This window comes from Vigna umbellata, chromosome 5 (genome assembly GCF_029865625.1).
Source record: "Vigna umbellata cultivar VRB3 chromosome 5, Vumbellata_1.0, whole genome shotgun sequence".
Lineage (NCBI taxonomy): Eukaryota > Viridiplantae > Streptophyta > Magnoliopsida > Fabales > Fabaceae > Vigna > Vigna umbellata.
Window position 1 is genome coordinate 27944151 of NC_142169.1, and position 14336 is coordinate 27958486.

At 34.9% G+C, this 14336-nt stretch overlaps 1 protein-coding gene across 1 annotated transcript; it reads right to left on the bottom strand.

Moving 5' to 3' along the window:
* Positions 1 to 3154: 3154 nt before the first annotated feature.
* Positions 3155 to 11195, bottom strand: LOC148198044 (uncharacterized). Its single transcript, XM_088091889.1, has 7 exons — positions 10831 to 11195; positions 10418 to 10514; positions 10213 to 10328; positions 9700 to 9741; positions 4535 to 4560; positions 4215 to 4350; positions 3155 to 3953 (listed from the first exon to the last, which is right to left on the bottom strand). Exons 1-7 carry the CDS (start codon positions 11153 to 11155, stop codon positions 3826 to 3828), a joined length of 870 nt encoding a protein of 289 aa, XP_087948015.1. The 5' UTR covers positions 11156 to 11195; the 3' UTR covers positions 3155 to 3825.
* Positions 11196 to 14336: the final 3141 nt, after the last annotated feature.

The window sequence follows — 14336 nt, forward strand, 5'->3', positions numbered from 1 at the left end:
TTTGTGCACTGAAATTATTTGATTTGGATTAGTTTGCTCCCATTCCACGTGCATTTTCTGTTCACATGAGCTGGTGCTACAGGCCACTTTATCACTTTGTTATTACTTCTTCCTAAGTGGCCCACCTACATCCCTCCATTAATTCCTATCCATGCTTCCGTTTAGGGAGCAATGCCTCTCTGTATACTTACTGTGGGGATTTTATTATGTCAGAATCGTGTGTGAAATTTAAAATTTAGTGTCGGTTGAGTCCGTGGAAACCTTGGTTTTGAGAAGTAATACCTACTATTTTCTATGGAAGAAAAAAAAGGTCCATAGTCTTTAGTTGTCATTCCATATATAAGAGTTTTAAATAATGTTTTAGAGTTTGATTGTCAGAAATAAGGTTTGCAGAATGTCCTAAAATGGAAGACAGAATTATAGGCAACAGCAGATTCTATCTTCTTATTTTGGACTTCAAATTACATAAGTAGATGTTATGCATTATCAGCATTATCCTACTTGAAGCTAACATTGTTCATAAGAATGACATTCTTGTTTTCTTCTCACTATGATTGGATTCAAATTTGAAAATTGTTTTTTACAATTTCAGTACACAGTTACAAGTTTTGATGTACAAATAAATTTATGTTTTTTGAACTTTCTTAGCTTTAATTCAGACATGTAATTTTAAACTTATTTCCTGAAAGAATGAGGTTTTACCCAGTTCAGGATAAAACTTACATATGCAGCTCTTTATGTATTTCTGGTATTGTTTTCCATTAGAATCAGTTTTACCTTACTATCCAAACTTATATTCTTCAATGTAAATTTTCATTATGATCATTATTAAAGTTATACTTCAATTGTGATGAAAAACAACAGTGAAGAACATCTAAGTTTTGCTAAACTAATCGTAAATAAGCTGCTGACATGTGTCCTTCATCTTCCTCGGGCCCTCTCACACAATCATTTTGACATGAAAATGTATATCTATGGTACAACAAGCGGGTACTGTTGTTAAAATGTGATGTGATGTGTGTATTACAGCGTTCGTTTCTTTGTTTTAAAGTTAAACAGAACAGATGTTAGATAGAACTGTCATAAGCTAGTAAACATAATTAAGAAGTGTGATTAAACTAATTTCATTTCTCTAGTGAGAAAACTTGGTTCTTTACCTGAAATAAACAGATCTTCAGTCTCTTACTCATTTGCATGCATAGTTTAATTGGATTTATTAATGTTAACAGCTTTGTCTGATATTTTCTTGTGTGAAATGAAATGATTATCTTACTCTAGCAATCGCAATTCAGGTACTCTAAAAGCATTTTATGAAAGAAACTTTATGGTTTTCATGCAAAGAAAAACTTTTAAAAAAATCATAGAAGCAACCCGAAAGATAAGCCATGAGCCGTCAAATTATTTCTGTATCTGATATGACAGAGGTAGGGAAAACTGAAATCAAAGAGGAGATACCATTATCCTTTGCACGAGATTCAAAAATTAAATCTTAGTGAAATGGCGTTGAAATAGGGTAAAAGTGATAGAAACGTTGAAAAAGAAAAGACCAATATCTATGATGTAACACAGAAAGCAAACTACCATGACAAGCCTAAAGAAAAGTACAAGGATGTAGCAGGGATTTTGAAGATGGTGGAAATAGAAAAGAAGATGGCCAGTTCATGCATGATGTGGATAGAAATAGCATGCATAGGTTGCATGTGATGATATTATATATGGTTTTTCTTAGTTGGTGCTGGCAAGTAAGTTCAATCTATCGCTTATAGGTTACGTTGTTGGTTCAGGATGAGATTTATTAGAAAGATGAGTAATCACACAAAAAAAATTGATATTATTCTTTATCTAAAATTTTAAGAAAATGAATTTTTCAACTTTATACAATAACTTTATCATTTCTATTTAACGTGACTCACCCTTATAATCTCGTCCTTGTATACGGTAACATAACACAAAATATAAGAATTGCTGACAAATAACATAACAGGGAACATAGTTGGGTTCCTTAGTTTTTTTTTGGAGTAGAGTCCTGTTTTTTCTTTTTTGTGATTTTAGTTATGTTTTAAATAATCTTACAAAAATTTCTAATTTCCAATTTTATTTACACTTTAATTTATTGCCTATTATTTGATTACACTTCAAACCAAACATGTTTTAAAATACAATAAAAAACATACTTTCATTTATGAAAATGTAAAAGAACAACAAATCAAAATTATAATTTTTCTAAAAGAGAAAGATTAAAAAAATAAAGAGATGAAAATCCCTAGTCAATAGTTGAAAAAGTGTCAGTTTTAATATTTAACAAAAAGAAAAATTACTATTTGCTTCGCGTTTCATTCAAGATTAGCATGTACAAAACTCACTACTAAAAATATTTGTTAACTAATACAACAAAATCAAAAGCCTACAAAAATTATAAAATTTTAATTTAACAGGTTAAATTTGAGATTACTATTGTTTAAATTTTGAAGACTTCACTTTGTGATGCGATGGCATATAAACTGCATTTAGGCATTGTCTAAATTTGTCATCATATAATATATATATATATAATTTTATCATGTTCTTTTTTTCATATACACATCTTTTTTCAATGTTTACTTTTTATAATATATTGGATATTTACGTCATTGTTATTTAGAAATCTATTTTTATATTTATAACTTTTCATTTTTTCAAATTAGATTTTAAACATATTATAACTTTTGGCCATTGTTTTTATTGATTTAAATAAATTAGGCACCAATTATTTTTATAATATTATTCTTCAATGATGGGAATATGATTTTCAGTTAGTGGTCTCTTGGTGTATCAGGAAAAGATGAAAGTTTTATTCGATTGTGTAATATTTTTAATTCTAAAATTTCTCATTTTTAGAGAGAAAAACGTGCTACGACTAAGTTGGTGTGAATAGATGTTATTTCTTCACATAAATTTTGATTTTAGAAATATATTTTATGTCATAATATAGATTCTCTTAGATTTTGATTTAACCTGTTGTATTTTTTTTTGTTGAATTATATGTACTAGAGAAACAAGTGATTGATGAGATATAAGAAATGAACCTAAATGAGATTTTATATTGTCGTAATAATACTTCTTTAAGTAATAACTAATTAACAAGAATTAGTTAATATTCAAATAAATATAAATATAGACACAAATATCACAATACCATTGCTTTAACAAAAACAAAAATAAAAGCTAAAATCCAAATGAGCATCTAGAATAGATGTTAACTTTTACAGAAAAATAGAGACAATTATAATCAAAGTCAGACCGGTTATCCCTACACCAATTTAAGCTTATACGTAGCGTGTTACTTGTTAAGAAATAAACGAATTACCTCCTTGATTCTCACTTTCATGTCTCCTGGATTCCTTAATTAATATCAATTTATAGCAGGAAATTACTTCATTCAGTTCATTGATTACCAAAGACGTGAGAGATTAAAAAAAAACTATTCCATTTAGAACATTGTGAAAACACCTGGTTGTGGTGGTGGTGGTGATTGTGGCATTGGTGGTATTGTTGGTGGTCGTGTTGGTATTCGAGGTGCTGGTGTTGGTTGTGGTGGTGGTGGTGAATGTGGTAGGTAGTGGTATTGGTGTTGATAGTGGTGGTGGTTGTGGTATTGGCATTGGTGGTGGTGGTGGTTGTAGAGGTGGTGGTGGTGGTTGTAGAGGTGGTGGTGGCGGTGATGGAAAAGTTCAGTTACAGCTAAAGAGAAAGTCCAGCAGCCTATCAAACTATTTAAGGTGCATAATTGTTGAGCAGTCGGTAAAGCTCCATGTCGTAAGTTCTCTCGTTTTAGCTTAACAGCTATCACAACAAACGATTGTCCTTTGGTTCCTTGATCTCCAGGTCTCCAATTAGCTCACCATTCGGTGTCAAACCCCGAATTTTAACATCATAATAAACTTCTTCTACTTTTCTTAGGTCATACTTCATGCCTGCCATGTTAAAGGTTGAAAGATATCATGCAAACGGACGGTATCAGTCAACTCCTCTAGAAAAAGTAATATATGCAAACAGTGCAGGTATCTTTGGTGCACGTGTTTTGGGAATGGAGAGTGAGACATATCTGTTATATATATGTATGTGTGTGTGTGTGTCAACATTGAGAATACAAAGACAGTACTATCATTAGGTAGTGTGATGACAATAGAAAGGAAAAGAAAGAAGGCATGGACAAGGTACAAGTAATAACATACCATCAAACTTCTTTCGCAAAAGATCATTGCGAAGATTAAGCATACGAAATGCAGCATGGAGGTCTGTCAAGAACTTTAAGACCTTCTTTGGACAATCGTAATTCCCAGCTGTCACTTGATTCACCACATACCTTGGCTGCAATGTCAAATGAATTGTAAATTAGGTTGCAATAGTCATGATATTTTTTCCTTAAACATACAGAAGTTTGATAATCTGTTGTGTATGTGTAGGTGCATATGGTTAAAAACAGTGTATAGTGAATATCTCCACTATTTTGTGCAGTATGATACGTAAACGTTCAGAGGAAATGAGTTCTTACCAATTCATTAGACATAAAACAGACACCTGCATGATAAAAAATGAATCAATACACATACGACAAAACTATGAAATCGTAATCCGCAAAAACTAGACCTATGGCTCAAATCAAAAGATGGAGTTGGAAGATTTTGGTTGACTAATGTAATCAGGAAAAAAATTAAGAATCATCAGTACTAATGAGATGAGTAATGACTAAATATTGTTAGCTGTTGTAATTCAAACCTCTTTCTGTTTTAGTTAGTTTCTGTTTAGTTGCTCTGTTTCTGTATAAACCTTCTGCATGCCTATATATTCCATGCAGACGTCTCTGTAAAACTCTCTCGTTTTGCTTTATCTTTCTCTTTGCAAACCCTTTGTGTTTTGTGTCATTTTACGTATGTTCCAATAGTGGTATCCAGAGCCAAGGTTCCCTTACCTTGGGCGTGTGGGCTTTTCGTTGTTTCTCTCCAGGCTTCTGTTGTGTCTGGTGGTGTCTTTGTTGTTGTTCAAGATTGTTGTTCTTGGCTCGTGAGAATGGCTGCTGATCTTTCATCATCACAACTTCCAATTTTAACAGATAAAAATTGGAACCGCTGGAGCACCCAGATGAGGGTGGTGTTCCGTGTGCAAGGTGTAAGTGGAGTCATTGAGAAGACAGAGGATGATTCTTCCGACAGAGAAGGACAAGAAAAGGAGTTCAAGCAGAAAGATGATAAAGCGTTGATGCTCATTCATCAATGTGTTGATGACGTCCATTTTGAAAAGATTCAGAACGCGTCTACAGCTAAAGAAGCATGGGGCATCTTGATGCGATGTTATTCGGGAGGAGAAAAAGTTAAGGTGCGACTCCAAGCACTCAGAAGACAGTACGAGCATTTGGAATTGGAGGAAGGTGAACGAATAAATGAGTTTTTCAGTCAAGTCATAACGATCAAGAATCAAATGAAAGCCTGTGGTGAAGAGATTACAGACACGATGGTCATCGAAAAAATCATGAGGTCGTTACCGGAAATGTTTGACCACATAGTTGTTGCCATTGAGGAATCAAGGGACGTTTCTAAACTCAAGATTGAGGAACTTCAAAGTTCTTTAGAAGCCTATGAAATGAGGAAGATTGAAAGGAAGTCTAAACGTGATGATCAAGCTCTGAAAGTCAGATACGTAAAAGGAGAAGAGAAAAGGAAGATCAAGAAATGGGAAGGAAAACCAAGAAAAGGGAAGTGGAAGAAAGAAGGAAACAACGTTGATAATGAAGAACCAGATGAGAAATCCGATACCAGTACATCTGATTCCAAAGACAAGAAAGGTTACAAGAAAGGCTGGAAAAAGAAGAAAGATAAAAGGAATATAGAATGCTTCAATTGTCATAAGTATGGTCACTTTGCGTCTGAGTGTTTTCCAGAGAAATCCAAAGAGAAGAAGAGCAAGGAGAAAGAAGCGCATGTTGCTGAAGAAGACTCGGACACAGAGACAACACTAACTCTGATGGTGTTGACAGCAACAGAATGTACAAATTCTTTAAACAAGACCTGGTATCTCGACTCTTGGATGTTCAAATCACATGACATGCAACAAGGAGTGGCTCGTCAATTTTAATCAGACCAAGAAGAGCAAAGTTAAATTCGCTGATAATAGCACATTAAAGGTTGAAGGTGCAGGAGATGTGGTGATTAATAGAAGGAATGGTTCTCAGGTAGTTATCTCAAATGTGTTGTATGTTCCTGATATGAAATGCAACCTCCTTAGCATTGGGCAATTGGTTGAGAAAGGTTTTACTGTGTTTATGGGCAATCAAAATAAGGTTGAGCTATACGACAGCAAGAATAGATTAGTCTTGATTAGCAATATCTCTCAGAATAGAACATTTCAAGTATGTTTCGATGGAACCGAGAATATACAATGTCTATCAGCAGTGAAGAACGAGGAAAGTTGGAAGTGGCACTTACGATATGGACATTTAAATTTCAGAGACTTGAAAAGGCTCGAAGAAAAGGATATGGTAACAGGTATGCCACATATTTCCATACCAGATGATGCCTGTAAGTCTTGTTTGGCAGGCAAGCAACCCAGAAAAGTTTTTCGATCTGAAATAGAGATGAGATCAAAAGGATGCCTTGATATCATACATGCGGACATTTGTGGTCCTTTAGATACACCATCTCTTGGTGGAAATAGGTATTTTATCGTGTTCGTGGATGAATTCAGCAGAATGTGTTGGGTTTATATGATCAAATTGAAAGGAGAAGCTCTTGATGTGTTCAAGAAGTATATTGTTGGTGTGGAAAGAGAAAGTGGAAAGACGTTGAAGGTTCTTAGAATTGATGGTGGAGGTGAGTTTACCTCTTATGCGTTTGAAGATTTCTGCCAAAAGAAAGGTATAAGTCATGAAGTTACTGCTCCATATACCCCACAACATAATGCTCTGGTAGAAAGGAGAAACCGCACTATCCTGAATACTGCAAGATGTTTGATGAAAGAAAAGAACGTGCCACGTGATTTCTGGGCAGAGGCAGTAGCTACAGCTGTATACCTCTTAAACAGATGTCCTACAAAGCGTATCAAAGGAAAGGTGCCTCTCGAAGTATGGACAGGTAACACACCTTCTGTAAAGCATTTAAAAATCTTTGGTTCCCTTGCGTTTGTTCATGTTGCAGATCAGAAACGTACCAAACTTGAAGACAAGAGTGAACCTATGGTGTTCATGGGATATCATCCCACTGGAGCGTACAAGCTCTACAATCCAAGGAAGCAAAAAATGGTCATCAGCAGGGATGTGCTTGTGTTAGAAAAGGAAACCTGGGACTGGAGCTGCATGCATAAGAATCCTAAAAGAATCTTGATACGAGAAATTCTCGAAAATCATGAAGAAGAAGAAGGAACAAAGGTTGTACCTGAAACTGAGGATGACTCTGCTGAGAACATCAGTGTTGAAGTTGGTAATCAACGACCCAGAAGGCAGATTGTGAGATCCTCAAGATTTTCCGATTATGAGACGTACTCAGATTCTGCTATTGATGAGGAAGGGAGTCTAATCCACATAGCTCTAATGGCAGAGGCAGAGCCTGTGAGTGTTGATGATGCGCTGAAACAACCTGTTTGGAAGAATGCAATGATGGAAGAACTGAACTCCATTGAAAGGAACAACACGTGGCGCTTAGTTGATCTCCCACCTGGAAAATGTAGCATTGGTGTCAAATGGATATTCAAGAGAAAGCTAAATCCAGATGGCTCGGTGTCAAAGTATAAGGCACGTCTCGTTGCCAGGGGATTTTTGCAGAAGAAGGGCATTGATTTTGACGAGGTTTTCGCGCCAGTGGCGAGATTGGAAACCATTCGTGTGGTGGTGGCAATTGCTTGTGCTCGAAGATGGCAGATCTATCAGCTTGATGTCAAGTCTGCCTTTCTTCATGGAGTGTTGGAAGAAGAGGTTTACGTACAACAACCTCCAGGCTTTAAGATTAAGAATGATGAGAGAAAGGTTTATAGGTTGCAGAAAGCCTTGTATGGTCTGCGCCAAGCACCCAGAGCTTGGAATAAGAGGATTGACTCTTCTCTGATAAATCAAGGATTTGAAAAATGCAAGGTTGAACACAGTGTCTACGTGAAAGAAACATCAAAAGGTAATATGTTAATTGTTTGTTTATACGTAGATGACTTACTTGTTATGAGAAATAGAGAAGATTGGGAGAAAATATCCCTTGTGTGTTTTGCATACACATAGGGTAATTTATTTATATTGTAAGATATGGGCCAATGCCCTTAATACAGAATAGACTAAGCCCAAATAACAGAAACACACATCTTAACATCTAACACTTGTAACAGGATCAAGGCTGGAGGATGTAGATGAATTCAAGATGAACATGAAAAGAGACTTCGATATGACAGATTTGGGAGAACTCTATTATTTCCTCGAAATGGAGTTCACACGGTCTGAAAGAGGTATTGTTATGCACCAACAGAAGTATGCAAATGAAATACTTGAGAGATTTCAAATGCACCAGTGCAATGCAGCTCAAAGTCCTTTAGAGGCAAATATAAAACTTGGGAATAACGATGCTGAAGAGTATGCAGATGCCACAAAATACAAACAGGTTGTTGGGTCGTTAAGATTTTTGTGTAATAGTAGATCTGATTTAATGTTTAGTGTAGGCTTGATAAGCAGGTTCATGTGCCAACCAAGGAAAAGTCATATGGACTCTACCAAGCGTATTCTCAGATATGTCAAAGGCACCACTGGCTATGGAATATTGTTTCCCTTTGGAAACCAGGAAAGTTGTTTGAAGATCACAGGTTTTTGCGATTCTGACTATGGTGGTGACACTGTTGAGAGGAGAAGTACTTCCGGGTTCATATACTTCATTAATGGAGCACCCATCTCATGGTCATCCAAGAAGCAAACGGTCGTTGCTCTGTCCAGTTGCGAAGCCGAGTATGTTGCAGGTTGCTATGCTGCATGCCAAGGAGTTTGGCTTGAAGAATTATTGTCTGAGCTGAGAATTGTTTTGGAGGAACCTGTGGAGCTGAGAATGGACAATACTTCGGCCATAAACCTTGCCAGGAATCCTGTCAGCCACGGGAGGAGCAAACACATTGAAGTGAAATTTCACTTCTTACGTGATGTTGTTAACAAGGAAAGGATCAAGTTGACATACTGCAAGACTTTGGAACAATTGGCAGATCTATGTACCAAGTCTTTAGCCATTGATAAGTTCGTGAATATGCGATCAAAAATTGGAATGGTGTCCTTCGAGAATTTGAATTAAGGGAGAGTGTTAGCTGTTGTAATTCAAACCTCTTTCTGTTTTAGTTAGTTTCTGTTTAGTTGCTCTGTTTCTGTATAAACCTTCTGCATGCCTATATATTCCATGCAGACGTCTCTGTAAAACTCTCTCGTTTTGCTTTATCTTTCTCTTTGCAAACCCTTTGTGTTTTGTGTCATTTTACGTATGTTCCAATAAATATAACACTAACGTACACATTTGGTTATTGATCCGTTGTCCCGGAAATCCCACTTATTATAACCGCCATACCCGTGTTTTTTTAAAATTATAACCATATTTAAGTTGACCACGCCCCCTGAAGGAAGCTAGCCCGAGAAAATGCGCAATAGGATCATATTCATCTCCAGAAACGATTATTACACAGTTAATGCTAAACAAGTACATGTTTTAAAAGACTCACCTATTAAGTAGTCTTCAACGTCTAGACCGAAGTCTGAACCCACTGCAAAACAACAATTAGATACAGAATTACTAAATCTCAGTGACTAGGAATGAATGGTAAGTAGTTGACATCATGGCAAAGAAACAGGGAGGAAAAAATAACACAATTTGCATCCACTTATTCTGAGTGACAAAAGACAATTGCGGTATGGCGCATATAGAAGATAAGTAGACAAATTCCCATAAACTATCGACCATACAAGATTACCACAATCCTAAGTTAAATGCGTCTTAGAATTTAAAAAAGCGTTGCAAAAGGTTCGAAAATTTAACTGTCCAAAAGATGCTTAGTTCTCTGATTTAGATGTTAAAACCCCGTGTTATTGGAAATCTACACAAGGCAAGACACTTATATATAAAACAAAGAATTCAATGGCATTTGAGGCTATAAAACCTTTGATTGAATGGAAGCATCTGGCACTTCTAACATATATAGGGCATACTTCAAATTTGAAAGAGTATTAAGACATACACCCAAGTTTTTCCTCAGCCTCTTTGTGCTCGAGAAGGCTTCCTGTTTCTAGCCAGTGCATGAACGTAAGCATCGAAACTACAGTCTGTGTTTCACTCTTCCAATCACCATGATACCTACATTACACAAGAAAAAGGCAAAATTACAAAGACACAAAAAAATAAAACATAAATAAAAGATTAATAGTTCCTCCGAATTTAATCACCTATAGTATTGCCCAGAGCTTCCTCCAAGAACTTCAGCAAGCTCCTTATACTGTTCCTTTAACACATTGACCTGAGACTTGGCCTTCTCTAAAAGCCCTGTTCGAACCCAAAAAATCAAATATTCATGAGATAATGACAGAATGCATTGCCTTGCTACAATGAACTAAACCATAAACAACTATAAACTTAACACACTTCAACCCTCAAAATTCATCTCAAACTTGCAATGGATAACAAAAAAGTCTCTTTGTATGAAACCAGAAATTGCGGAATACATGTTTAAGTCTTGACGCTTTCTATTTAACACTCGAGCCATAAAAAACAAATCCATTTGCAAGTGCGTGAAAGAGATGGGGATACTAATGTAGTTAGGGCTAAGAAAAGCAGAGGAGCACAGTGTGTTCGGTAGTACCGGGTGTGGGGCGAGATTGATGAACGAGAAGAAGAGTGGCATAGATGAGCCTAGTGGAAGACTCAATCTCCGAAACGACGCTTCGAATTCTGTCCCGGAGCGTTCCAGATTGTTCCAGCTGAACCCTAAACGAGTCGAATTGCTTCTCTAGCGACGACTGAGGCTCCGCCATTGAGGAGGAGAAGCATGAAACGGGGACTGAAAGGCGAAACGTTTCGGGTCTCCAAAACGGAGATACGAGAAGGAGAGGATCAGGGTTTAAGGAACGAGAAAAGACGTGGCAGTAGGGAGCCACGTTTCGAAACGCCGGTTTCATATATTGCATGGTATTAATGTGAAGGTTTCCGTTTTCCCTTTTCTTTTTGTGCATGCGTAGTGGCGCTCTCCTATATGTTCAAATTTGTTATTTACATTTTTTTTTCTTTTCAATTCAACTCAAAATTGTTAATTGCATAAAAAACGTTACATTGAATTTGGATTATTTTAACTAAAATATTAACATGTCCTAAGTGACATATGTTACATTTTTATATCAAAGTTGTCACAACATTACATAAGTTTCAAGAGTTTGACACAAAATAAATCACTCCAAATTAAACTAGTTTTAATACAATATTATTTTAAAACAAAAATTCTTAAACTTTGTAAATAACTTGTTTTATGCATAACTTGTTTAATTTACGGTCATTTATTTTGAAAGAAAAGTATCATTTCAATGTATTGATGAATATTTTTTTTAATTTAAAAATTTTAAAAATAGTTTAGATAAAACAACAATTAAAGAAGTAGGGCATTAATAACTCAAAACAAACAATCTAGAATAATGATAATCTTGCATTAGTTTAAATGTATTAGACTATTATGTATGAAGTTCATGAAGTAGGAAGAATGTTTAAGAAGGGAATAACTTAAAATGGAATAACAAACTACACATGCATATGTAAATAAACTTATAGCAAATTTAGGACTTCAAATATCATTTCATAATCAAGCAATTCATTCAATTGTATTTTAATAGAAGAAATTATAAACAACTCATTATTTTACATGTTGTTTTATTTAAACTTAGTTATAATATATAATAAAAAGTGTGAAGATAATAATTTTTATTTGTAAAAATTACATAGGCAGCTCAAATTTCTTTTATGCAAATTTCGGTTCGGATTACTGGTACCCACCCCCAACAACAACCTTACGAGCCTCCTTGATAGTTAGTGTTTTCATAATTTCATTGTCTTGCTTAACATCTTTGTCTCTTCTTTTTTTCGCAAAAAAGTAGTTAGTGCTTAGAACATAAGAGGTGTTAATTTTTGATGGGCCACTTCTACTCCATCTTTTATTAAGATTCTGTTGTAGAGACTCCCAAACGAGGGACCAATAAAAAGTCTCAATTTCCGAGATTCATTCTCAAATGAGTTAGGATTATGATCAAGAGGTAAGTTTGGTTTCGACAAAATATTTTAATTAAATTTTAAAAATAATATTATAAGTTTTTGTCAAAGATCGAGTAGAGTCTTTTCAAGTTGATCCGAATTAAAGATCAAAATGGACTGGCTCAGAAGGCTAAGATGGATTGGCATGGGTCAACGACTAAGACAGACCAGATTAGATTGATTGTTGAGATGTGCAAGCCTTGATTAAAGGTTTATACGATCTGACCTAGGCCAAACACCACTATGGATGGACTCGGGTCATAGGCTAAGATGGGTTAGTTTGAGTCGAAGGTCAAGACATGTTGATCAGGGGCCGAAGGTTGAGACATGCTATCCTAAAACGAAGGTCAAGACGAGCCGATTCGAACTAAAGGCCAAGATGGGTGGCTTCATGCCAAAGGTCGAGATGAGTCAAATAAGATCAAAGGTTAAGATGGGATCCCTCAGTTTGAAAGTGAAGATATGCCAACTTGGATCGAAGGCCAATATAGACCGATTCGATTTAAAGGCCAAGAAAAATCGTACATGAACGATTATCAAGACGGACAAACTCATGTCTAAAGTCCAGATGGCTTAAAGGCCAACCACGATCAAAGGCCGAAACAGGTTGACCAAGACCAAATGTAGGGATAGGCCGATGAAGATTGAGACGGACTAACACGATAAAGGATGATAAGGGTCGACAGATTCTGAAGGCCGTGATTGGACGACATGGGTTGAAAGTCAAGACTAATAGGCTCAAACCAAAATCCAAGACAAGTCGACCCGGGCCGAAAGTCAAGACGGACTGGTTCGAGCTGAACTTCCAAACTTCCTGGCCCTAAGTCGAAGGCTGAGACGGACTAGCCTATACTAAAGATTGAGACTGGCTGACTTAAACCAAAGGTCGAGACTAGCCTCCGAAGCAATTATCGAGACATGTTGACTCAGTCATGTATTAACAAATATCAATCCTCAATTATTTGGTTGAATGTTATTTAGTTGAATGTTGTAATATATTTTAAAAGATAATTTATACTTTTTGTTTAGAAAAAGAGAGTCTATGATATGATTCAGAAAGATTCTGTAATATCTTTTATCCCATCAACTTTTTAATGGAATGTTTTTTAATTATCTAGATTTTTTTAACCCTAATTAACGTAGGTCAAGACAAATTAACAGTTTTGAATCATATGTTAAGAGAAATCACAACCTCAAAATAAAAAATTTATCAAACCAATAGACTGGTAATAAGAATTTTCAAAATATCATGATATTAAAAACGATATTTAGTTCATCCAACTTAGACAATAAATGAGTTTTTTTTTATATAGTTTATCAATATTTATGTAACTGTGATTACGGGCATTTTGGGTTCAATATAAGGGGAATTCCCCCAAAACTTTTGATTATGGGCAGAACTTAAGTTTTGACAAAAATACTTTTCAAGACTTTATGTACACAATGATGGAAACAAAATAGGCAACCCTCAATTGTTGACAATTGATGTTCATGAACTTCTATTTGAGATTTTAAACTAAAAAAAGAAAAAAACATTACAGGTCTAAGCAATTTCAGAGTATATAAAATATGAAATGTTGGATAAGATCCAACTGTGTAAGTGTAGTTAGGCAGAGGTGATGCTCATTGGCCTTGTTATTTGTTTTTAAAAACGATAAGGGGGAGAATTTGCCTTATTACTTACTTTATACTTGTTTAAAAAGTACCAATGATTTCTTTTATTTTAAAATATAAAAAAAATAATAAATTTGACCTTAAAATAAAAATATTAATATAAAGAAGTTACATAACAAAATATCAATTTCAACAAATTAAAATGATTTTAATTTCATAAGTCAAAAAATACAAATATATAAAATTAATTTTTATACTTCTTTTAATTGTTAATATTTTCTAACTAATTGTCAATTGATTTAAAAGAAATCGATAAAAATCGCATGAAAGGGGTATAATTTGGAAAATCAATTTGGAATAAATTTATTTTTACTATTTTCTCTTATAAAGATTATATTTTAAAAATATTACACCTTGTTTTCTTTGTAACACGACTGGAATTATCTTTATGAACAAGAT

What these genes read in the sequence shown, in the direction of transcription:
- LOC148198044 (XM_088091889.1), bottom strand. Translation starts at nt 11,155, where the DNA reads ATGCAATATATGAAACCGGCGTTTCGAAACGTGGCTCCCTACTGCCAC. An exon ending in TCAATCTCGCCCCACACCCG is followed by an intron (nt 10,515 to 10,830) that starts GTACTACCGAAC and finishes GGGTTCGAACAG; the next exon opens with GGCTTTTAGAGAAGGCCAAG. An exon ending in GTTTTATGTCTAATGAATTG is followed by an intron (nt 4,351 to 4,534) that starts GTAAGAACTCAT and finishes TTGACATTGCAG; the next exon opens with CCAAGGTATGTGGTGAATCA.